Here is a 24,492-nt window from a genome sequence, read left to right on the forward strand (position 1 = left end):
GCCATCGCACAAGTACTTAATAACAGCTTTTTCAATGCTGCTCAATAGCTAAATAAAAGAATACTTAAACGGATTAGACAAGTAGATATTAATCAACCACCATTCTGGATTGTAAACATGGAAAGCAATTATATATTTTAGGATATATATATATATATATATATATATATATACACACACACACACATATACACATATATATATATATATACATATACACACACATATACATATACACACACAGTGGTACCTCGGTTTACAAACGCCTCGGTTAACATAATTTTCGGTTTACAATTTTTTACTTTTTTTGCAATTCAAAGTTTCCCCAGGATGCTTTGCACCTGGAAGGTTTATAGCGCCGCCCCCTGTGGGTAGCACGAGTCGAGTGTGGAGGTGTTGGAGCGGCTTTTGCATAGAGTTTTGTAGCCATTCTGGAAAAAATTTGCAGCGGTTTTGGAACTTTTTTTGGTGTATTTCTCAAGCTGTGGAAAGGTAGGGAGCTGAGTTTCGTCGTTTGCATGCCTTTTACTGTGTGTTCTGCATTGTGGGTTGGTTTCCATGCCAGCTCATTTTGACTTTTTTCTGACCTCCAGAACAGATTCATTGGTTTTCTATGGGAAACTGCATTTCAGGTTACAGATTTTTCGCAATACAAAATGTCCCGGAGAATACATTAAATTCGTACACCAAGGTGAGACGATATAGTATGTATGTATGTATGTGTATATATACACATACATACATACTATATCATCTCACTTTGATAAATCTCCCCTGATGTGTAATTTCCAATTAGTGGAATGGGAATCTCCTTTTTAGGTCTGAATCCACTGAGGTTGCTGGATTGGTGTTCAGACATTATTTTGAAAACCTATAGTTTACAACATAAATAGGAAGGTGTGCAAGACTTTGCTGATGGCCAGGGAGTATGATTCTCAGGACAGGTTTAAAATGACAGGTCTTGGTTGTTTTGGAAACAAATATCCTGGTCTGTGCAAGACTAGATGTATATCGCTGGAACTCCTGGGCAAAATGTATGGAAAGTAAGTGAACGAAGGGGAATGTAAGACAACAGATTTTGGCCAAATGTGGGCAGGACTACTGCTAACTCATACCCCTTCTGTCTAAAATGGAGCATCATGCAGTTACATATAAGCTTATGTGGAACCCATTCCGGGGACTCTGTTCAAGTAGGTTGTCCTGTTCATTATGAGCCACAGGGAAAAAAATGTGCATCAGTTCTCTTACTTCACAATGCATTGCTTCTTTGTGATAGCTATTTTTTCATCTCATTACTGCACTCTACATGTACATGTATACCTTCTTTGACTGCGATTTGTGCAAACATTCCTAAATATATTAGACACTGGATCAACCCTAAAACTCTCCTGAATTAAAATATCATTTCAAGCACCATAACCGTTACAAAGGGCTATTATTAGCCAATTTCTTTACCAACAGTCTGGCAACTTACTTTGGGTGTGATGGGCGCTAGTCCCTCTTCCACAAACTCCGTAAGCTCTCTGCTATGAGCTAGCCTGGCGGTGCAGGCTTGGCTCATTGGCTGATAGCCAATGCACTGGTCCTGCACGCCAATGGGCTGGTTCCTGCTAGGAGCTTCCAACTTTTAATGGAGGAGGTGACTGGCACTGTGACCTGTGGAGTTTTAAAGTGACACTGAACGCTCCATGCATTGATTCAGTGCATTTCATGAGGAGATGTCAATAGGTACAGCAAGGCCTTTTGTCGCGCATGTGCAACATCCTCCCAATGCTTCCATTTCAAGATTGAGGATCTCAGCCATGGTGAGGCCAGTGTGGCGTGGGAGGAAAGATGAGTAAAATCACTTTAACCCCTCAACGCCGTTACGGCGTTCTATGCCGTCGCGGCTTTAAAGGGCTTTAAAGCCGCGACGGCATAGAACGCCGTAACGGCTTGCAGCCCCAGGAGGTACTGTGTACTCACCTCCGCCGCGATCCTCTTCTGGGGGGCTGCCTGAGAGCCCAAGCAGCCCCCCTCCGGCAAATGAGGCCCCCGGGGGCCATGTGATCGCTCTCAAAGAGCGATCACATGGTCCCCTATAGATGCTATGGATCTGCCAGCAGGGGGGTGTCTAAAATATTAGACAGTCCCCCTGCTGGTAGGTAGTGTAAAAAAAAAAAAAAATAAATTAACATGTTCTAAAATAAATTAAATGCCTTTTTATATATATATAATATATGTATATATATTATATATATAATATATATACATATTATATATATGTAACGTCATACGTAATGTATTTTAATATTAATATTAGTATATATATTAGTATTAAAATACACTTAGAATGACGTTACATATATATAATATGTATATATTATATAATATATATATATATATATATAAAATAGATCTACATATATATATTATATATATATACACGTATAATTACAATAATAAATAAAATATTGAAACAGAATTTAAAATAAATTATATATTCATATGTAATTTCATTCTAACTGTATTTTGTTAATATATATATATATATATATATATATATATATATATTGGTAACAAAATACACTTAGAATGACATTCTATATATATCTATCTATATATAAAATACAAATAACCGCAAATATATATATATATATATATATATATATAGAGAGAGAGAGAGAGAGATAAATACATATAATTACATAAAAGATTACATTAGTATACACGTAGAATTTAAATACCTATAAATGCATATATATTAAAATTCTACGTGTATATTTAAGTAATTTTTTAACATAATTATGTCATTTGATTAATTAAAATTTGATTGACATGCCTGACAACACAGGGAGAAAGTGCAGAGAATTTAATTCGCAAGCACTATATTTGACCCTGTAACTCTCCAAGACACCATAAAACCTGTATATAGGGGCTACTGTTTTACTCGGGAGACTTCGCTGAACTCAAATATTAGTATTTAAAACTAAATTGTATTACAACGATGATATTTTAAGTAAAAGTGACGTTTTTTGCATTTTTTACAAACGGCACTTTTATGGACTATATTATTGTTGTAATATGTTTTACTGTTTTAAAACACTAATATTTGTGTTTAGTGAAATCTCCCGAGAATAACAGTACCCCCCATGTACAGGTTTTATGGTGTTTTGGAAAGTTAGAGAGTCACATATAAGGCTTGCATTTCATTTTTTTTACATTAAAATTTGCCAGATTAGTTGTGTTGCCTTTGAGACCTTATGGTAGCCCAGGAATAAGAATTACCCCCATGATGGCATACCATTTGCAAAAGTAGACAACCCAAGGTATTGCAAATGGGGGTATGTCCAGTCATTTTTAGTAGCCACTTAGTCACAAACACTGGGCAAATATTAGTTTTTTGCTTTTTTCACACAAAAACAAATATGAACGCTAACTTTGGCCAGTGTTTGTGACTAAGTGGCTACTAAAAAAGACTAAACATACCCCACGTTCAATACCTTGGGTTGTCTACTTTTTCAAATGGTATGCCATTATGGGGGTAATTCTCATTCCTGGGCTACCACACCGTCTCAAAGGTTACTAATCTTGCGAATTTCAATTTGAAAATGGAACGTTCTATATTTGACCCTGTAACTTTCCAAAACACCATAAAACCTGTTAATGGGGGTACTGTTGTACTCGTGAGACATCGCTGATTACAAATATGTGCATTTTGTTGCAGTAAAACCTAACAGTATTATGACATTTACAGCCAAAATGTGAGGCGGAACTACAAATTAAAAAAAAAAAAAAAAAATTCTCAGTTTTTCTTAATTTTATTCAGAATAAATTGTTTCATATATAAATATTTTATATGAAATGAAAGCCCTGTTTCTCCTGAACAAAATGATATATAATAAGTGTGGGTGCATTTAATATGAAAGAGGTGAATTACGGTTGAACAGACATATAGCGCAAATTCCAGTTTTTGTTTACGTTTTGTTTTGATCAGAACGTGTACTATTGACTCAGTCCTGAAGGGGTTAACAGCCTCTCCAGGACTATATAGAAATTCCTGACACTATAATGTTACTTTTAAAAATATATATGATTTCAAGTTGTGTTTTTGCTTTAAAGTTAAATGGAGTGGATATTGTTCTTGTTTTTAGATATACTACCTAAAATAAAATAAAATAAAAGTTATCTATCTAGTAGAAGTAAAATAATTTGAATCCATTTGAATCCATCCCAAATCATGATGACAAACTCATGTTCAGGTAAGTACAGATACAGGAAGTACAGTTCTGGGTTGCAAATCCCCCCCCCCTCCACTTTTTGCGCCATCAATCATTGATGACTGACATCACTACTGTCTTCTTGCACAATACATGGCAATGTAACATAGATGCTCACATTTAAGACGATGGCTGATGACTACACCCATCACGGGCGTGTGAGAGTATGACAGTGATGCGGGAGTGAATCTGTCAGGAGATATAGGTAGAGGAGTCATATATAATCTGCAAAGCAAATTTAAATATGCTGAAACTATGCTTTGGGATTTTACCTTTTTGAATCAAAGAGAAAACAAACAAAATACAAAAAAACTGCTTTGGTATCATACAATACAATATGAAGAATATATATGTAAAGGCAGTATGCCTGGAGTTGTGGAAGGGATCTTTGCCAGCATATTTCTACCCCCTCTCAGCTACCTCCTGAGGTTCTACGAACGTTTGGAACCTAGTTGCGAAGTTACTGCACAAAATTCCGGTTTGCGGGCTCCCAGCAGTAGGAGAATTAGTTTGTGACTAGGGAGTCTGACCCGTGGTTAACTTCCATTCGGCCACACTAGATTCACTATGGTTCGCCCATGCTACATTTTCACTTTAGTTCAGTAAATTTAGCCTATGTTCAGCCACGCTACATTTACGTTTTTGGCTCTGTACATTCTACGTTCAGCCACCCTACATATTTACTTTGGATATATTCAGTTTGGTTCAGTACATTCGGCCATGCCACATTTCCAATTTGGGTCAGTACATTCGGCTGTGCTACATTCTCATTTTGGTATGCCACGTTTTCACTTTTATTCTGTACATTCAGCCTACATTAGGCCGCACTACATTTCCAATTTGGATCAGTACATTCAGCTGTGCTACATTCTCAATTTGGGTCAGTACATTCGGCCATGCCACATTTTCACTTTGGTTTAGTACATTCAGCCTACGTTTGGATGCACTTTCATTATTTGAAAAACCTAATTTAGCCACTCTACCTGTCATTAAGCATTTCTATATCATGTTTATATCATCATTTAATCTCCATGTAGTTTTACCCATTTTTGCTAAACTGCTTCCCTACGTGTAATTTATACGAATTGTCCTACGTTTCCTTTCATGAATCTACCTATTGTCCATTGATTGTCGCTGAATTTACAAGTTTTAGATTACTACAGTATGCTTTAAACTACGCCTCTTACCTAATAGTATTCGATGATATTCAACTTATCATCTGCTTCACACTTTTTATCTAAAGTCACAAAGTTCCAAGAAAGAACCATTTAAATATCTACGCCTCCAACACTGCAACTCCTATATTTCTCAGCCTAGCATATTTGGTTTATTATTTTCCATCATAGTTGAGCAAATTTTATTTCAAAATGTTTAGCAGGAGGTTGGGATCCAATTCACAATTACCGGTATTCATATTTTAATTAGAGCTCTATGACACCTCTACTAAATTGGGTGTTCAAGACTATGACTAACTGCTGGCTAAGTTACACCTCAAGTTCATTAATAACTTGCATTCTTTAGGACTGCAGTTTAAGCTTCTACTGTACGTATCAAGGCCGTAAAGCAACATGATACTCTCGTGCATACGGCGCATTTTATCAGTTGCTTCTTCGTGGTATTATCTGCACAATTTTGAGTTTTGTGGCTGTGGACCTATGTGGCTTGCTGCACAGTACTGAGAGGCTTTGCTACTGTAGAGCTTTGCCACACAGGCAGTCACACGGCAGGTTGATATGGAGCAGTGTCTACTGAGGGTCACTGCTTATGTGTGTGGGTTTTGCTGCACATATGTAGTGAGCAATGTTGTTTACAGATCACTACGAATGCATAGCAATTTGCTGTAATCATTCCTTTCACATCACTGGTTTGTTGCTTCTTAGTCTTACATTTCTTTTCATGTAGCATCCTGCTCGGATGTGTGTTGTTCTAAGTAATACTTAAAGGGACACTCACCCAGACCACGTCAGCTTAATGATGTGCTCTGGGTGCCAGGTCCCTCAGGTTTTAACCCTTCAGAAGCAAACATAGCCGTTTCAGAGAAACGACTATGTTTACATTTTGGGGTTAATCCAGCCACTAGAGGCGCATCTGAGACGCTGGATGCGAATTTCGCATCCAACGCGCAGAGCATCCATAGGAAAGCATTGAGAAATGTTTTCCTATGGACACTTTGAATGCGCGAGCGGCCCTTGCAGCGCATGCGCATTCGGCTCCACTGACTGAGCGAGCCTGGCGCTGGAATAAGGTAAGCTGCTGAAGAGGTTTTCCTGACACTATAGTGATCCTTTAAGTCCAAGACCGGCAATGCAGCATATATCGATATATTTATTTTATCTTTATTTCCAGAGTCGGACAGTATATTTGGCCAGTATGATATAATCGTTAATGGTATTGATAGTATATAGTTGTATGCTAAATGGTTGTATGTCACCTAATCCGCACACAGTACTTTGTGGTTATAAAATAAACACAGCAAAAAAAAGGGTTGGAGTAACTCTACGTTTTACTCTTTAAGCACACATCTGGCAACTCTATTTCAACCAATTGTGCATTCCCTCATGCTCTAAATGTATTGCAGTATATGATTCTATGATTAGGTTTCTGTGAGATGTAGTTCAGCTGTTATCTTTCTGCAGCTCAACTCCCAGAATCCCTTGCTGTGTACATAAACTCTAAAGCAATATTTAGAGGACAGCTTAGCACTGCCATAGAACGTAATGTGAGAACAATCATTTGCTGAGTGACTTCCTAGATTCTTAAGAGTCCATTGCAGATTCTGTAACATTACATATCAGCATTCTATACTTGTATTTCATGTTTTTGCTTATGCAGTTTTTATGCATTATCTATTTAGTGAAATATAAAGGTCCCAGTCTTGCCTTGAGTGAAGTGTACCTTTAATGGATACAATTTCATTTAGCTCCTCGCCATTATCTCTGTGCTATCAGCGTAGACATGAAAAATGCAAACATGGCAGTGAAAACGGATGTGCACATATCCGCTTTACTACCAAAATACTAAGTGCAACATCCCATTATCCCTAGAACACATTTGTAGGCTATAGACTGTATAAATGAATATTAAAGGATTTATTATCTAAATGCAAACAGTACTGAACTGAAAACCAAAAAATTAGGCTAGAATAGAAAAAATATTCTGGTGGGAAAAACCAAAAAAAATTCCATTCAGATTTCACTTAGCTACACTTATAGGACTTCTATAAGCACACTCAATTAAGTAGTCTGGGTACAATGGCCCTGCTATTTTGCTCTCGCAATGTAAAACATTGCCATTCCTGAGAAATGGCACAATGCGGGGCTAAACACACCTCCAGTGGCCATTACACTTACAGCCACTAGATAGTGCTTCTGCAGTGAGCACAGACTCAGACTTTGTTCTTGACGTTCGACATCCTCATGCACTACATGATGCTTCTAATAGAGAAATGGAAAATACACTAGGATACAAAATTATATATAATAAGACTGCAATAGTGTTCCTTTAAATGTTTAGTAAATAAACCTATATACATTGGGTAGAGATCAGCATTGATGATTTCAGAGCAGGCAGAGTTTGATTAAAGGGGCGTTTTATTTCTATTTTACAGTTCCAAAATCAGGGGGGCAGTGGAATGGGTAGCATACTCTAATAATTCAAATGATGCCAATATTACCAGGGTTATTTAGTAAACTGAGAATTTTAAGATATATTTTTTTCTTTAATTTCAAAGGCCCGAGTAGTCACATTGATAGCATATGGTACAATATAATATACACACTACTATGGATAATAACCGTAGTGAAATGTATAAAAGTACTTAACTTAATTATAATACAGCCTCCCAAGATCGTTACCCAGAGAAGACGACCTTTTCATACAGAGAAAACCAAAAAAACAACACAGAACTTCGGGATACGGCTGGAAGTTAATCTAAAAGGAACATGAAAATATACAACGATAGTGAAGCACAGTTAACACGTTTTTTGCGCTGAATACAAATGCACTCACAGGATAAAGTAGAATATATCGCTCATAGGGTGCCTCCCCTGGTTGGAATGGGGGGTTGGTTATCCCTTGGCTCCGTTATCAGCTTCCATTAATGATGCTCAGGACTCCAAACGGGTAATGGTAGAAAAAGATGTTTTTTATTGATTAAAAGTGAATAATCACCATCAATATAAAATATATTTAAAAGAAAGAACGATATGGTCCTACGCGTTTCGTTCTGCAAAGAACTTCATCAGGGGCCGTATACAAAATAAAGTAAAATCAATATGCAATTACAGCATGTGAAAAATACATCCTATTCCCCCCATCCCCGAGTCCTCTTTAAATAGGGCTACTCCCTGTGTCCATTGGTGGTTCCGTGGGTGGTGTCCAGTGTCCGTTGCTTGATTGGTTCCATGAGGGAGCTGAACAGCTGCTTTCTATCCTCCTCGTATTGCTGTGATCAAATTTTGGCGCGTTCGGATAACCGGAACCGGAAGTGGGAATTGAACCGCACTTCCGCGTTCCACTTGCGTTCCATTTGCGTTCCACCAGCGGTTCACATGCGTTCCACCTTCGTTATAATTCAGCACAAATATACAACCGGAAAAAACCAATATATTCTATCTGCTAAAAAGAGAATGATATTAATAACCTTATTGACTGCATATTTTTGTGAAATTAGCAACAATTTTTTGCATAATCAATCGCTATTAACTGCTATGTTAAACAATGACACACACTATTTCTTAAAGTGAGAGATAAACAAAAATGCTAAATTTTATGGTATATATGGACCTGACAGGAAAAAATATCTCACTTTAAGAAATAGTGTGTGTCATTGTTTAACATAGCAGTTAATAGCGATTGATTATGCAAAAAATTGTTGCTAATTTCACAAAAATATGCAGTCAATAAGGTTATTAATATCATTCTCTTTTTAGCAGATAGAATATATTGTTTTTTTCCGGTTGTATATTTGTGCTGAATTATAACGAAGGTGGAACGCATGTGAACCGCTGGTGGAACGCAAATGGAACGCAAGTGGAACGCGGAAGTGCGGTTCCGGTTATCCGAACGCGCCAAAATTTGATCACAGCAATACGAGGAGGATAGAAAGCAGCTGTTCAGCTCCCTCATGGAACCAATCAAGCAACGGACACTGGACACCACCCACGGAACCACCAATGGACACAGGGAGTAGCCCTATTTAAAGAGGACTCGGGGATGGGGGGAATAGGATGTATTTTTCACATGCTGTAATTGCATATTGATTTTACTTTATTTTGTATACGGTCCCTGATGAAGTTCTTTGCAGAACGAAACGCGTAGGACCATACCGTTCTTTCTTTTAAATATATTTTATATTGATGGTGATTATTCACTTTTAATCAATAAAAAACATATTTTTCTACCATTACCCGTTTGGAGTCCTGAGCATCATTAAGGAAGCTGATAACGGAGCCAAGGGATAACCAACCCCCCATTCCAACCAGGGGAGGCACCCTATGAGCGATATATTCTACTTTATCCTGTGAGTGCATTTGTATTCAGCGCAAAAAACGTGTTAACAATGATAGCATAGTTTGCAGAGGTGTAACTTGAAACCCCTGGGCCCAGGTGCGAAAGTTGCCCAGCCCCTCCATGTGTCTAATTTCATCCCCCCCAACCCTGTATGTGTCTTCCTCCTTCCCACCCATCCCCTCCATGTGTCTCATTTCATCCCCCCAACCCTTCATGTGTCTTCCTCTTTCCCACCCAGCCCCTCCATGTGTCTCATTTGCCCATCTCCACCATTTGTCTAATCCAGCCACCCATGTCTCTCATCCCCTCTCCCAGCCCTTCCATGCCTCTCTTCCTCCAGTCCCTCCATTTGTATCATCCCTTCCTTCCAGCCCCATAGGCGTGCGCACGGGGTGTGCCTGGGCACACCCTAATCCCCGTGCGCACGCGCTATGTGCCTCCCTCTGTGGGCCGGTGAGGGAGGAGAGAACCCGGGGAGCTCTTGCCAGCAGCTTCACAGGGTTCCTCTCGCGAGGTCGGAGGTGGCTAAAGTTCACTCACCACTGGACCAACAGGGATGGCAGCAGCAGGGTCCCCCCTCCTCCAGCACAAGCACTTGGTTGCACGGCAAGGATATTCAGCCAGGACCCACACATTCAGGAGGACAGGCGGTAAAGCTTTCACTCTCCAATACCCATGCTTGATTTGTGGTCTCTTGGAAACAGTTTATAACTAACTGAAATAATGCATATGCAGTTGTTTTTTTCATAGATTATATGTGAGTACCCAGTATAAAATTTAGGGTCTCTCCGGTATAATGCTAACATGTTTTATTTTTTTTTTACTGTTGATTGTGTCTCATTTCCACCCGCCTTCCCCCTCAATGTGTCTCATTTCTTCGGAACCAGCCTTTGCATGTCTCATTCACTCCTCCTGCCCCTCCATATCTCAGCACCACCCTTGGCCACACCCCTATTCTTAAAAGATCCCTCTTTGACCATTTGAAATGATGGAAGACACGCAACATGACGTCTTTTATACTCATTGTGTGATTTCACAACAGCCACAATCTACTGCAGCAGAAAAAGCCATACTGAGAATGTATCTGACTAAATTAAGTAAGTATAAGGCTAAATATGTATGCAGCTAATTAGGCACTCACTCAGGTCAGAGAATATTAAATCATTCTCATTGCACAGTACAGTGCAACATGAAAGAGAGGTCATAACTCCATTGCAGCTTAAAAAAAACCTAAACACTTCATCTCATTCAAATAATCTTGGTGCAGCGGTCTTGTTCTTCTAACCCTTCCATCGGTACTGAAAATCTCATGATAGCTCAACAAGACAAGTTAACTGATGTACTCCAAGCCTTAAAGAAACCCCACTGGCATGTCTAGCTTTATATTTAATTAGATTTAAACACTAGGATAGAATTCAACACAAAGCATTAAGTATTATTTCTTTCTTCATTTTCTACCATTATGTGTGCATTTCCTATAATGACCTTTATAGAAACATAGAATGTGACGGCAGATAGGAACCATTCGGCCATCTAGTCTGCCCAGTTTTCTAAATACTTTCATTAGTCCCTGGCCTTATCTTAAAGCTAGGATAGCCTTATGCCTATCCCACACATGCTTAAACTCCTTTACTGTGTTAACCTCTACCCCTTCAGCTGGAAGGCTATTCCATGCATCCACTACCCTCTCAGTAAAGTAATACTTCCTGATATTATTTTTAAACCTTTGCCCCTCTAATTTAAGACTGTGTCCTCTTGTGGTAGTTTTTCTTCTTTTAATTATAGTGTTGATTCCCTTTATGTATTTAAATGTTTATCATATCCCTTTGTCTCATCTTTCCTCCAAGCTATAAATGGATTTATGGATTTCTATTTCATCAGGCTTGCATTACAGTGCAAATGGGTGGTGTGGGGTCTGCCAATATCACAAACAAAGACAGTCACCACTAACAAATGCACTGAGTTTAGTTGGCATTAGACCTGCCTCCGGCTTAATTATCGCACTTCCTTTTGCTGACAGTCTGTTTAATCCATATTTAACAGGTTACGCTAACAATCTTGCCAACCTATGTTATTTAAGCTATAAATGACAATGTATTGTCATTTACTATCCTCTCAGTTTTTTTTTTTTGTTTCAAGATTTTAAATCTAAAACTTCACCCTGCTTAGTAGATATACCTCCAATGAAAGTATGCATGCATTTAATTATGCATTTTTTTTTTCCAGTGGGGTATATGTAAAAACAGCCTTTGAAAACCCTCCCCTTTGTCAAATCACAGACTTCCCAAAGCAGCTCAATGAGAAGTCTTTTCAAGGCAGGTGCTCTGGGCAATTGCTGCCTCTTGGGTTTAGCTCCACTGAGCCAAAACAATCAGGAGGTAACAAGACCGACTGGCTGGTATATAGCCAGGGGGCGTAACAAGAGTAACTTAGAAAAGTGTCCAATGTCTATTCAAATCTGCACTTCTAGTAAAATGAAAAAAAGAGGACACACTCTTCCCACATGAAGCATATAAGCAAGCTAAAATACGTTAGAGGTCGGGAGTATCCTTTTAAGAGACAGTCCTGGCAAAAAAACAACAACATTTATACTCAATTTGTCAGCCTGTTCAGCAGAGGCGACCAGCCCAGGAAGCAAGGAGAAGGGCACACAAGTGAGCAGTAATCTTCCAGATCTGTTCCATCGCACGCCCTGCAGTGATGCCGACAGCCGGAATATGAGGTCACTCCAGCCCAGGCATCACTAAACCGCGCACGAGGGTGCAGAGTAAGAAGAGCTGGAATGTTAAAGGATCAAGCAGCTACACTGGACCCCTGGAAAGGGATCCACCCCAGCTCTCCCAAAGATAGGGAGGCTGGATCAACTTAAAGGAACACTATAGTCACCTAAATTACTTTTGATAAATAAAGCAGTGTTACTGGGCAGCAATGTAAACACGGTCTTTTCTGACTTTTTTAAGCTGGCTCCTAAATTACAAGCAAAATTGTCAAGCCCTGATTTATGCATTTTATAGCTTTTTGTTATAAAATCTGAAAACAACTACATCATGTTTTGATTGGAATGCAGAAGGATGCAGGTACCACCCCCAGGTTCTGTGTAAAAGTGATTTTGAATGGCTTTAGGCACCGAGCATATTAATAGCATCCGAATATGGATGGAATTGATGTTGCTAGTGTAGGTTGTGGTGTGGGCACTCCTGTTTCAGTCAATCCACTAAAAAAAAATAAAAAAAAGTTTGAACCATGAGCTGGCGCCTACTAGCACTATAACCACTACAACAGAATGTAGGCAATTGTACCTAGATTAACCCTTTAAAAAAAGAGTACGGCTTTTATTGTTGCATATTTTTAATGAATTATTTATATATATATATTTATATTATTTATAAAAAAAAATGGGGGCTACTTTCAGCTTGGTCTTTATCCATCTCACAGACATACAGTGATGTGCCGTGCTACCATGGGGAGGGGCAGAGTTATACTATAAAACAGGGGGAAGATGGGTACATTTAAACATTACAGTAATGTCAACTATAAAATATTCACCATGGTTTCCATAGATCAAAATTGTAGCAGGTTGACAGGAATGAAAAGGAGCTAAATAATTCAAGGAACAAGACTGAGAACGACAACTTTATTGAACAAGACAACCGCAAAAAAAAAAAAGATATCTTCAGAAAACAGGGGTATTTCCTGGAATCCGTCCCTTGATATAGTTAAGAGGCAGTATGTTTTCAGTATGACATAATGCTGGTACCAACAGTAAATATGCAGCACCCCCTACAGCTCAACATTTTTACTACATAATTGCAGAATTATTTGGCATCAAGCATACAAGAATCTTTAACACATGCATATTAATGGGTTTGAATTTCAAGCAAAATTGATTTATAATTTTTATTTTTTTCATCTCTCTACATTTGCACATAAAAACTAAACATGTTGCAGGTAGAAAATTATAGTGCATTCTTTTTGCTTTTCGTATTCTGCCTGCTGTCCTTTTTGGGAATTGATTTTGGCCGACAATTGAACGCGGTCAGTCTGCATCATTATGCAGCTCTGGTATCCAATATTCTTGCCATATTATTGCAGAGCTACACGTACAAGCAATAGGCTGTAGTGGCTATGGTGCAACAATCTATAAAGGACAGCAAGACACCCAAGGTCTTCATGATACAGGAAGCAGAAGAACAGAATAGTGTGCCAACTAAAGCTACCTTTTCAAAACAGGTATTTTATGTTTGAGCACAAGATAAAATATAAATTCTATAGCAGGGAAAAACAGCTTGTTTAACATGAAATTTAGAGCAAATAAATGGAAATGTGGGTATCAAGAACTTGATTTCAAAACTCTACACATTCGTCCCATCGGACACTTTACATGAGAATGTATCGGTCAAACTCAACTAACCATCAAGTATACCAGGTGTGCCCAAAAGGTAGATCTCCAGATACTGTAGAACTACAGCTCCCATGATGCTTTGCATGCCTTTAGAATGATAAAGCATCATGGAAGATGTATACATTATGATGTTATTATGGTTTTTCGACAGTTACATTTTCCAAATCGTATTTAGTAAAGTCAGCATTAAATATGTCAAATCTATGATCCTTCTTTCTCTGTGTTCCCATTTAGCCAAAATATGAATTAATAAAGTGACTGATAAGAGAAAAGAGGAAAAAAAATCTATAAATGTCTTTTATGATTTCACCTTATTATCAAAGTTATTGTATTAAGATTTTTTTATTTTTAGGTCAAGTATTTGTTTGTTTTACGTGTGTTTTGTACAAAAAAAAAAAAAAAAAAATCATTAAAGATTATAATAAAAAAATGAAGTGACTGTATTTTCGGTACATTCGTGTTGATGTTCTAATTTTTTAATTTTTGTTCCAAGCTAGAGTAACATTACCTTTTGCATAGCAAAGCAGCAATAGAACTTTTTTTTTGTAGAACCCCCAAAAATGGGTGTAACTACAAAAATCATATTCAAATATGTAAAATCCAACTGAAGACAGTGCATTTGTCTAAAAACTGTGATATAAAGCAGTCATTGAAAACGAAGTCTAAAGAAATACGGGTTTGACAACTAAAAAAAGTGAGTGCCATAAGAAGGTGAAATATGCACATTGGTACAATCTTTCAGAGCTGCTTGTTCTGTTCCGCAGATATCTTGCAACAGTGTATTCAAGTATTTATACTATTAAAATTGCTATTAATAGGCTATGAGGTCAGATAAACCTAGGCAATATATAAGCTAGCAAACACAGGACAAGCCTCAGTTTTGTGCACTCTCTCCGTGCCAACAGGTTAGTATGATTTAATGGCCATACATGCACACAACTGGATGAGATCACACAGGGAATTTTGTTTAATGTTCTAGAGCTGAAAATGCAGCAATGGTCAACGACTGGTGGCTATAGGTGTATACACCATATAAAACAATAATATATTATTCCCTGTATACGATTTTGCAATAATATACCGTATATACTCGAGTATAAGACGAGTTTTTCAGCACATTTTTTGTGCTGAAAAAAACCCACTCGTCTTAAACTCGAGTGAGTGTCTGTATTATGGCAACTTACATTGCCATAATACAGACAGGACCTCCGGGCTCATTACAAGGCCGGCGGTCCTGTTGGGGGCTGGCATGAAGCTGTAACTTACCTTCACAGCAGCTCCTGTCAGCTCCCTTCTCTCTTCTCCAGTCAGCTCCCTCTGCAAGTCTCGCGAGAGCCGCGGGGTCAGAGCGTTGCCACGGAATAGGAGCTGCTGTGAAGGTAAGTTACAGCTCGCTGCCAGCCCTCCTCCTACAGCCCATCCACTGGACCAGCGGGGAATGAGAGCCCCCCTCCCTGGCCAGCTAACAAGCAGGGAGGGGGGCCGGAAAAAATATAAATAAAAATTTAAATAAAATAAAAATAATATATTAATAATAGTAAAAATAATAATAATAATATAAAAATAAAATATAATATATATATAAAAAAATAATTTAATATTAAAATAATAATAATAATAATAATAATTAAAAAAATAATAATAAAAATGCCCACCCCCCACCAAGGCTCTGCATCAGACACACAAACACACACACAAACACTGCATTATATACACACACACTACACACACTGCATTCATACACACACACACTACATTATATACACACACACACACACACTACGCACACTGCATTCATACACACACTGCACTCACATACACACACACACACCGCATTCATTATATACACACACTGTAAATAAATATTCAATTAATATAATTTGGGGGGGGGATATAATTTTATTTAGAAATTTACCAGTAGCTGCTGCATTTCCAACCCTAGTCTTATACTCGAGTCAATAAGTTTTCCCATTTTTTGCGGGTAAAATTAGGGGTCTCGACTTATATTCGGGTCGACTTATACTCGAGTATATACGGTAGATGCCCTGCAACCCAGTGGTAGAATACTTGTAATTGGCTGGTGTAGTAACTGTGAATAATACAAACACATGCTTCCCAAAAATAGAGCTTTCCTCTAACAAAAGGAAAGGAAAAAAAAAAGAAAACAAACACACACACGTATACAAACATGCATTAGTGGCAGGCTACAAGCAGCCTTGCACTACTCCTGACTCACAAAATGGTCTTCGTTTAAAAGAAAAAAAAAAAAATAGCTCAGCGGTACCTGTAAAATTGCAGTTGGCGTTTGGGACTCCCATATCGAGCACTTTGTAAGCATGAAGGAAGAGAGAAGAAAGATTCTAAACATTACACAATGAATGATAAATAGTTTCTTTGCTGGACAGTTATAGAACAGGCTTGCTTGTCAATGATACAACAGCGCCACCAAGTGAAAACAAATAGAAAATACAACATGATTTATAAAATTCACAAAGAATGGAATGTACCGTACATCTAAATAGAGCCATTCATGTACCATTGAATTAATAAAGCACATAAGCATTAGGAAAATCAGACATGTAAATCAGTCAATTAAATTTTCAAATATACTTTCAGACAAATTCATGAGGACTTCAGTTACATCAGTAAAGAAGCTCTCTGAAGCTCTGCCTATGAGCAGAAAGGTTAATTAATTAATTTAGCACATTTTTTGCTGTATTGACTTGGCAATAGCCTCTTTAACTAAGAGTAGTCTATTAGTCTTACTAATCCCTCTCACCCGGGATCCCCCCTACTCTATGTTATTTCTTGGAAAAGTTTTTTTTGTCTAATTGAAAATTAAATATGTTTATTGCCTTTAAAAAGTCTAACATTTACAGCTCGGTGACACCAAAAGCTACCGAGCAGTGAGCTTCGTAATGCTGAACACAGACTGACTCTGTTTCAGCTCTTTCTGGCAGCTCCTCAGAGCAGAGCTGCAAATGGTGGATACATAACTGCTGAGGTGAAGGGGGTTAACTCTTTCCAATAGTATCATGCATCAATTTAGTAGTGAACTCAGCCAATTTTATATATTTACTAAAGTGAACTAATATGCAACTCCTGCACTTGAAAAGGTGTTTCAGCATCTCAGACCTTGCTCAATTCAATATTAAGTCTGCAGAGTGCAGCAACTTTCACTTCTAATCAATAATAATTAGCAAAGCAGGGATTTACAAAAATGCTGATTTTTATGCCCCGCCAGCTGGCAAACTTTCCGAACTTTTATCCAAATCTCCTCCGTCAAATGCAACATTTCTGCAGTATAAGCATAGCTGGAAGTGCGTTATAAATTAGCCATTCTTCACTCATCCCAACGTGTGCGTACACAGAGACTTTAGTAAGTTTTTTGAAGACTATAGGTCAATAGAAAGTCTTAATGCAAATGTATGGACTTGCTGTCACACATGGACTACAAAGCATTCTGGGGCATGGCACATTGAAATCTTCTTGGTACCAATTTTTATAAACATACTTTTTTTTTTTTTTCTTTTTAATGAAAGCTACATTAACATTGGATGTTGAAAGGTTGAGCAAAATACATCTTGCATTTCACCAGGTCTGCATTCACATTGTATTAAAGGGACACTATAGTCACCAATAAAACTTTACGTAAATAATGCAGTTTTTTGTATAGATCATACCCCTGCAGTCTCACTGCTCAATTCTCTCCCATGTAGGGTTAAATCACTTTGTTTCTGTCCATGTAGCCCTAGCCACATGTCCCCTGGCTGTGACTGTCACAGCTGGCATTGAACAAAATGGTTTAACTTTCAATCAGATGTAAGTTTTTATCTCCTGCTATGTAAACTGAACTTTAATGTCATACTGGAGGCTCCTGGAGGGTCTATTAAGAGAGTAGGATATAATAAATTCTAAATTTAACAGAGTTTGCCATAAAGGCAGTTTAAACATTAGATGACTCTTTACAGGAAGTGTTTAGGAAGGCTGTGTAAGTCACATGTAGGAAGGTGTGCCTATGGCTTTACCATGCTGTGTGTGATTTGTCCCTTTCCTAAACATATTTTACCTTATGATATTCCACTTTTTGGCATAATGACTTTATAAACTGGGTACCTTGCCAATAGCAAACCAATTAGCATTTTTTCTCTACAAAAGAAATGAGGGCTCTCTTATTGGGGGTCTTTGCAGTAATATCGTAGAAGCCTTTAGTGGAGAAAGATGTATAATTTAGGAACCACAAAACACGATTATCATTTTAAATAAAGCTTTTTTTTTTTTTTTTAATTCTTTTTATCTGTGCCAACATAGAAAGCGTTAAAAGAAAAGTTCTTCCACTAATCTGAGAAAGACTAGTTCAAACTATGCTTTCTTGTCTGAAACATGTAAAAGAGTGTAATTTAAAATGTGAAACGAAGTCTGTGACTTTTTAATTATACATGCGTTTGCCCAGCCCTGCTGAGCACGGTCACTGCCATAATATACTGACAGTCTTTGAACTATGGAAAAGGTCAGCCATCATGTGGAGAAAGATCTGCTAAGTAGATTAGGGTGTGTAAGCATGGTAAAATAAACTCTTAACTTGACCTTCCTTTTAAAGGGACACTATAGGCACCCAGACCACTACTAGAGAGCCACTAGAGGCACTTCCTGCTGTTTCATGGAGGTTACATGAATCAAAGCTAGACGTCCTCACGCTTTGCGTCCAGCATCTAAGTACCAACAGGAAAGCACTGAATTAATGCTTCCCTATAGGAAAGGTATAATGTGCATATGGCACTTGTCACGCATGCGCATTAGGAACCCCTCACAATGATGTTGCAGAGGGCGGAGATGGAGTCAGTGCTTAGAGACCTCGGCACTGGAATAAGTTAAAGGGACTCTCCAGTGCCAGGAAAACAAACAGTTTTCCTGGCACTGCAGGTACCCTCTCCCTCCCACCCCCCATCACAAGTTGCTGAAGGGGTTAAAACACCTTCAGTGACGGGGCGGAGCCTAACTGCGAAGCAGAGAGGTCGCATGGTGCCGGAGCTCCTGAGAAATAAACACAAATTAAGCTGTTCCAGACCGGCAAAACCACCCAAAATAGATACAACTACCGGCAAAAGGTTGCAGAACAAACATGGGTCGAAAATTAAAAAAAACAAAGACGGATCGGCTGAGCCAGAACCACGATATTAGGGCAATGTGGAGACAAGCCCACGAGGCCTCAGGGCCCAAGATGGCTACCTTAGCCGACACATACTCCGACCTATCCGACGACTACTCCCTGGAGGAAGACACGCTAGTCACACTGAGACTACCGGTGGCCGTGTCCAAACCCCAGGACCCCGACGGGGCACCGATTACAACAGCGGTACTAAAGACCCTGCTGGCGGGCCTGCAGTCCACGCTTCAAGGGGACATAGCCACCCTCCGCACGGAGTTACAAGGAATTACCTCAAGGCTGGATACCCTGGAAGTCACCTCTGCGGCACAAGACTCGAGCATCACCTCCATGCAGACGGAGATTGCTAGCCTTCAACAAACGACCGCAGACTTCGAACGGCGGTTCGCCGCTGCAGAGGACGGGCGCCGAGCTGCCAACATAAAGGTACGGGGGCTACTCGATGACGTGCCCACCAAAGAGCTACCACACTATGTGCGCAGGCTACTAACAAACTTACTCACACCAAAAGCTGCCAAAGCCATCCAACTCGAGAGCATATTCCGGGTCCCAAAGCCGGCCAGAGCTCCAGCAACAGCATCTCGCGACCTTATAATTCGCTTCCAGCACAGAAAAGACAAGACCGCAACACTGGCAGCGGCTAGGGACCGGGCGCAACTCACGTTTGAGGGCCACTCCCTATCATTCTTTGCAGATCTGACGGGCGGCACCTTGGCCTGGAGAGGGTCATTAAAGCCCTTTACCACACTCCTCAGACAGAGAGACATACCATATAGATGGCGCCCAGACCGTTCCCTTCTCATCATGAGAGGGGAAGACAAACACGTGGTTTGTGACCTCCATGAAGCACGAGACTTGCTACACGTCTTAGGCCTACCCCAGGACACCATGCACCGCACGGCGCCCCAGATGATCACAATACCTCCACATTGCTGGATCCCTGAACGCGTCAAAACTTTTGTGCCGCGACAACCCAGGCAGGAACCCTCTGACGGGGCCGGTGCACCCACAAACCGGATCCTGACTCTACTGGAACAATGCACAATCTATTGCTTAGCCACAACCCTTTGGCACCTTGATTTAACCTCTTTCTAGCCCTCCCCATGTTTTTGTTATTGATACCGTTCAGTTGATATGAGACCTACCTCGGCTAGGAGACCGTACACACAGATACCTCTCTACTCCCACCACGCATAGCTAACACATTAGGACACACTCAGACCTCCCACCCCCCCCCCCCGTCGGTCAAAAGGACCCACGGGGAGACACAAGAGGAAATAGCAGTAAGACGCACTACTACTACTTGTGCAATGCAGCAGGATGGCAGACAAGGCCTCCGCGTGGCCGCCTATACAGCACAGACGCACACGATCATTATTAAAACCACCGACCCATAGTACGCAGAGCAATGACACACCAGCCCAAGCTGCGCTATAACTGTACCCGACGCATATTGAACGGTTTTAGTCTCACTCACAACACATTGTAATTGCCACCAATGACTGCACTGCAACACGCACGACCACAAGGCGGGTTTTATTCACAGCATTAGTTCGACTAGCCTAACAATGATCAGCATTGCTGCCTGTTCTTTATACTTTTTATCTCTTCACCAATGACCTCACTATTTAACCAAGCTGACACTTTAGCGCAACTTCGGCTACCACCGTTACTTGTATTGAGCAACAAATGTTTACTCAGGCTTAGTTTCTTATTTGTTATTACTTTAATATACAAATGTGCAATGCTCATTTGTCACTACTGTATTAACACTGCGATGTGTTCATGCTTACGATCGCTGTCGTGGCAGAGTAAGCTGTAATGTATACCCATGCACTCAAAAATAAAGAATTAAAAAAAAAAAAAAAAAAAACACCTTCAGTGACTTCCCTGTATCCAGCGCCGATGTCCCTCGGCGCTGGTTCAGGGTCCACCCACCCCCCCCCCCTCCGCCGGCGGCGTACGCGGCCGGCAGGGGGAGACCTAATGCTTTCCTATGCGGATTTATAGCTATGCTGGAGGTCCTCACATAGCGTGAGGACATCCAGCGACGCTATAGCACACTTTTCGTGTGCTATAAACCCGGAAGTGCCCTCTAGTGCCTGTCTAGTAGACAGCCACTAGAGGAGGAGTTAACCCTGCAAGGTAAATATTGCAGTTTATGAAAACTGCAGTAATTACACTTGCAGGGTTAAGGGTAGTGGGAGTTGGCACCCAGACCACTCCAATGGGCAGAAGTGGTCTGGGTGCCTGGAGTATTCCTTTAAGTGTTTAAAAAGTTATTTAATCTTTAACTGCTGTGGGGCTATAGTATTAGAAATACAGCTTTGTATTTATACGACTATAGTGTTCCTTTAATTACTGGAGTATTTAAATACCTGCAAGTATTGGCCTGTGTGCATTAAAAGTCTCACTTCACACAGATACGACAATGTAGGGTCTCTATGATGTAGGGCATTTAATTTTTTTAAGGGACACTCCAGGCATTTTATTTGCTAGCAAGTAAAACAAAGCACTCTGGGATACATATCCAAGATTGTTTTAATTAAAATAAACGTGTAAAACAAAAATGTATGTGTGTCCACAGCATATACATTTGCACTACATTACATTCATTTCATGCTGCACTGGTAGTACTTTAAAATATAATCTTAAATGGGGTCATCCTGAGCCCCATAAACACTTTGTCGTTTGGAATATATACATGTATGCTATAGTGTTCCCCCTACCTTTCTAGGTGTCCAGACCCCTCTGTAGGGGTTAAAAAAGTACGGTAGGTTTTATTTACCTTACGTCACCTTACCCTCTGCTATCCTCGCTGCCATTTTTGCTGGAATCATCAATACTTTCCCGTGGAGGAAGCATTGGGAAGATAATGTGCATGCATGGCATAATTATGTGCTGCGACAATCAAATGCTCTCAATGAGAGTAATTTCAGTTAGAACTGAATTTAACTGTAGCGGCAGACTTCACTAGAGGCGTGCTAATGCTGCAATGAAAACATTGCAACTCCTGCAAAATGGCAAGGTTTTCAGTTACACGGTTAAAAGGATAGGCACAGGTCTGGAGGGCTATAGAGTTGCTTTAACTGTGAAAATGACTTGTGATGAAAAATATAAAAAAAATATAAGTCACTTTTAATTTATTTTGATTTACAGAACTTTTTCCAAACCTGTAAGTAGCTTTAAAAACCAATCTCTGGATTAAAGGAACACTGTAGGGTCAGGAATACAAACGTGTATTCCTGACCTTGCAGTGTTAAAAACACATTTTAGGTGCTCTCTTTTCCTGCACTCCACGGGTCTGCTGGTGGTGGCACTGCCTAAGCTCCTCCTCCTTGGCTGAGATCATCATAATTGACAATCTCATCCAATCTAATGCTTCCCATGGTGGTAAAATGTGCACTGCCCAATCAGCATCTCCCCAAAGAGATGTATTGAATCAATGCATCTCTATGGGGAAAGTTCAGTGTATCCATGCAGAGCGTGAAGACACTGACCTAGGAAGCACCTCTAGTGGGCGTCTAAACGACTGCCACTGGACAGAATTCAGTACAGAGGTACAGAGTGAACGAATGGCAAGTGTAGGCAAGACATTGCATTGACACTGCTGTAGGTCCAATCACTTGGAAACAATCTTGTGCATAAAATGCTAAAGTATATACTTATTTAAGCATATGCAGTACAATGGTAGGAACAAGCTAACAAATCGAATTGTGAAGTTGTGCTTACATATTCGGCAGCAAAAGAACCTTGCTGACGTGACCCGTGTCACATGGAGGTCTCCACAGGTGCATGCCGCGTAGGACTTAGTTATGTAGCATAGCCAGAGCAGCGGTGGGCAGCTGATGAGCAAAGAGAGAAACGAGCGGGAGATGAGTTACGAGTGGGAGATGAAGACACCCTGCTGCTCACTTGTGTCCTTTTCGAGTCGCGTATTATATATAGTGCTCTAAGAGTCTGATGTATTTTCCAAAGTCAATGACAAGGTCTTGTGGGAGGTGAGAGGCAATAGGCAAGCCTGTTAGAAAGTAAGAAAGGTGGACAGGAGATGGAAAGAGAGCAATAGAGCATATACAGTGGACAAATCTCAGCTACTCTGCCTAGCCAATCTTGATATGTCGGTGTGTCTTTCCGCTGCCACAGAGTAGGAATCAATGCCCGTGAGGTCATCAGCATATGTCTAAACAGCGATTTCTTACATCTAGAGATTAGGGGGGTTGAACAGTTAAGCAGCAAGTCCGCCGCATGAAAGGATACTCCTTCATCTCCAACCGGGAGCGTGGCAGTATGTATTTGTTGCCAATACAGAATTATATGTGGGCAGTCCCAAAAGATGAGCAACAGTGATCCTGTGCTCGTACCACACCTCCAACAGTCCTCAGGGACATCTGGGGAAAATTGATGTAGCTTCTGTGGAATATTGTACCATTGGGTAAGGATTTTATAATTGATTTCTCTGTATTTTGTGAGGAGTAAAAGTAGACATTTTGTTCCAATCTTGCTGTGTATAGGTCATATGGAGCAATTCTTCTCACAACGACTGGTGTGGGGGGGGTTGGTAGCCTAGTTTCTGTCGTCAAGAGTTGGCAGAGCGTAAAGATACCTCAATGCAGTAGTTCTTGTCTCGCACATAGGTCTTACAAAGGGGGTAGTGGCCTGTCCAACTGCACTCGGGAATCACTTAGGAAGAGTGATGTAGCTATTGATACCAGAATATCTAAATGGCTGAAGGTGGTCTCCTAGAGAGTAATTCCTCGAGGGGAAGTAATGCTCTGCACCGGCATAATTTCTGAAGCCGAATATGTGGACCTTTCCTCAGAAAGTTCAGTGCCCGACCCTTAGGCCAATCGGGAAAGTCGGGTTGCCAGTGAGCAGATACATCGGGTCTTCCAGCGCTGAAAAGCGAATTCGGTGCCAAATCTGTAGGGTAGCTCCAATAAAGGTTTTTCCTTGATCAATTTGATGAAATCAGTTTCTAGAATCTGGCCTCGCAACATCTCCCTTTCAAGATGGCACCACTACTTTTGAGAGTTTGCGTGATGCCATTCCATAATTCTTGACAGATGGGCTGCTCTGTAATAATCTATAAATGAGGATAGTCCCAAGTCACCATTGTCATAGAGTCTGGGCACTGTCTCTTCCTTACGAAC

General features: G+C 40.0%; 1 protein-coding gene across 4 annotated transcripts in view; it reads right to left on the minus strand.

Moving 5' to 3' along the window:
• KCNAB2 (potassium voltage-gated channel subfamily A regulatory beta subunit 2) overlaps positions 1–24,492 on the minus strand; it is a 189,977-nt gene that overhangs the window by 108,376 nt on the left and 57,109 nt on the right. For 2 of the 4 annotated variants that reach the window (XM_063436206.1, XM_063436204.1), the window contains exon 3: positions 16,457–16,498. The exons of the other annotated variants lie outside the window; for them this stretch is intronic. In XM_063436206.1, coding sequence (XP_063292276.1) covers positions 16,457–16,498 — 42 coding nt within the window. The remainder of the gene's footprint in view (positions 1–16,456; positions 16,499–24,492) is intronic. 4 annotated transcript variants of the gene reach the window in all.

The sequence above is a fragment of the Pelobates fuscus genome, chromosome 11 (assembly GCF_036172605.1).
Source record: "Pelobates fuscus isolate aPelFus1 chromosome 11, aPelFus1.pri, whole genome shotgun sequence".
NCBI lineage: Eukaryota > Metazoa > Chordata > Amphibia > Anura > Pelobatidae > Pelobates > Pelobates fuscus.